This window comes from Agrilus planipennis, unplaced genomic scaffold (assembly GCF_000699045.2).
Source record: "Agrilus planipennis isolate EAB-ADULT unplaced genomic scaffold, Apla_2.0 scaffold187, whole genome shotgun sequence".
In the NCBI taxonomy this organism is placed as follows: domain Eukaryota; kingdom Metazoa; phylum Arthropoda; class Insecta; order Coleoptera; family Buprestidae; genus Agrilus; species Agrilus planipennis.
The window spans coordinates 550,601-551,749 of record NW_020442446.1 but is presented as its reverse complement, the minus strand read 5'-3'; the positions used below and the strand labels follow the sequence as shown (position 1 = coordinate 551,749).

The following is a 1,149-nucleotide window of genomic DNA, read 5'->3' as shown; positions in this document are numbered from 1 at the left end:
TCATATAATACCTTGACTTTTATTTTTAATTGAATATTTTTTCTACTTTTATGAAGAATAAACAGTTTAAAACAACATTAAGAAATTGAAAAAATCAAAATTTATTAGTTATTGAAATAAATTATTTATGACCTATTGTTGATAATTCTATATTAAAATATTTAATAAGAATCAGTTCAACACTTTTTTAAAAAATTTAGAAACTTTCGAATGTCCCGATTAAATTCCCTTCAAAATTCCTTGATACTACCGGCAACATTAAATTGCCGATTTACCCAGTCTGTAGCCACCCTGTTTATGGATGACCTGTAACAAACAATAATTAGTTACATCAGTTGGCTCGTACCTTAAAGCCGAATCCTAATTCACCAAGTAAATTTTCTCTGGGGATTTGGCATTCATCGAACATTAATAAGCAAGTGGAGGAACCCCGTATACCAAGTTTTTCCTCTTTTTTCCCCAATTCTAGACCTTTTATTGGTTTTGGAACAATTACCGCTGAAATACCTAGGAAATGAAAAAGAATTAGACAAAGATATATGGGCTTATGCGCAATATTTATATTTCTGGTTTTATCATTGAAGTATTAAATAATTATTTCAATTTTTGAGGTAACCTTTAAATACTAAAAGTTTCTGTTTCTTCCCTTCAATTAAGTCTAGAAATCAGAGGTTGGGGGTTTTTCACTCAATAAAAACTTTATTTTTTCCACATTCAAAAGGGAATTTTGGGAAACAAGGAATTGTACGTATGAGTGTACAGAAAAAAGGATTATTTTATGCCTATGGAAAATTTTTAGCCGAGCATAGGTTGATTATATCATATATATAATACTTCTATATTGTTTTATTATTATATTATAAGTGGATGTGTCACGGAACAAGTGAGACAACAAACGAGTACTTCTGTCTCTTTTTAGATTACTCGACCCATTGTACGCAATCGTCACGAATCTGGTGGGGTAAATGATGGGCGATTATAGGCATTTTCAATTGTCGAGTATGCGCGTAATACTCGAAGCAGTTACGAGAGAGACAGACACATATGTTTCCACCGTACTAACAATATAGCAGTATTATATATATATAGATTTTATTACATGTATTTCAAATGCATGGGAGTTTTTAAATTTTTTCAAATTTCTGTCAC

The 1,149-nt window shown here is 30.5% G+C and overlaps 1 protein-coding gene across 2 annotated transcripts in view; it reads right to left on the bottom strand.

Annotated features, from left to right (window-relative positions):
* Positions 1-280: 280 nt before the first annotated feature.
* The window catches only part of LOC108736837 (short-chain specific acyl-CoA dehydrogenase, mitochondrial), a 63,333-nt gene continuing 62,464 nt past the window's right edge, over positions 281-1,149 (bottom strand). The window contains exons 5-6 of one of the 2 annotated variants that reach the window (XM_025980469.1): positions 370-507; positions 281-306 (exon numbers count right to left, since the gene is read on the bottom strand). In XM_025980469.1, coding sequence (XP_025836254.1) covers positions 296-306; positions 370-507 — 149 coding nt within the window. In that variant the 3' untranslated portion in view covers positions 281-295. The other variant, XM_025980468.1, reaches the window with a different exon arrangement.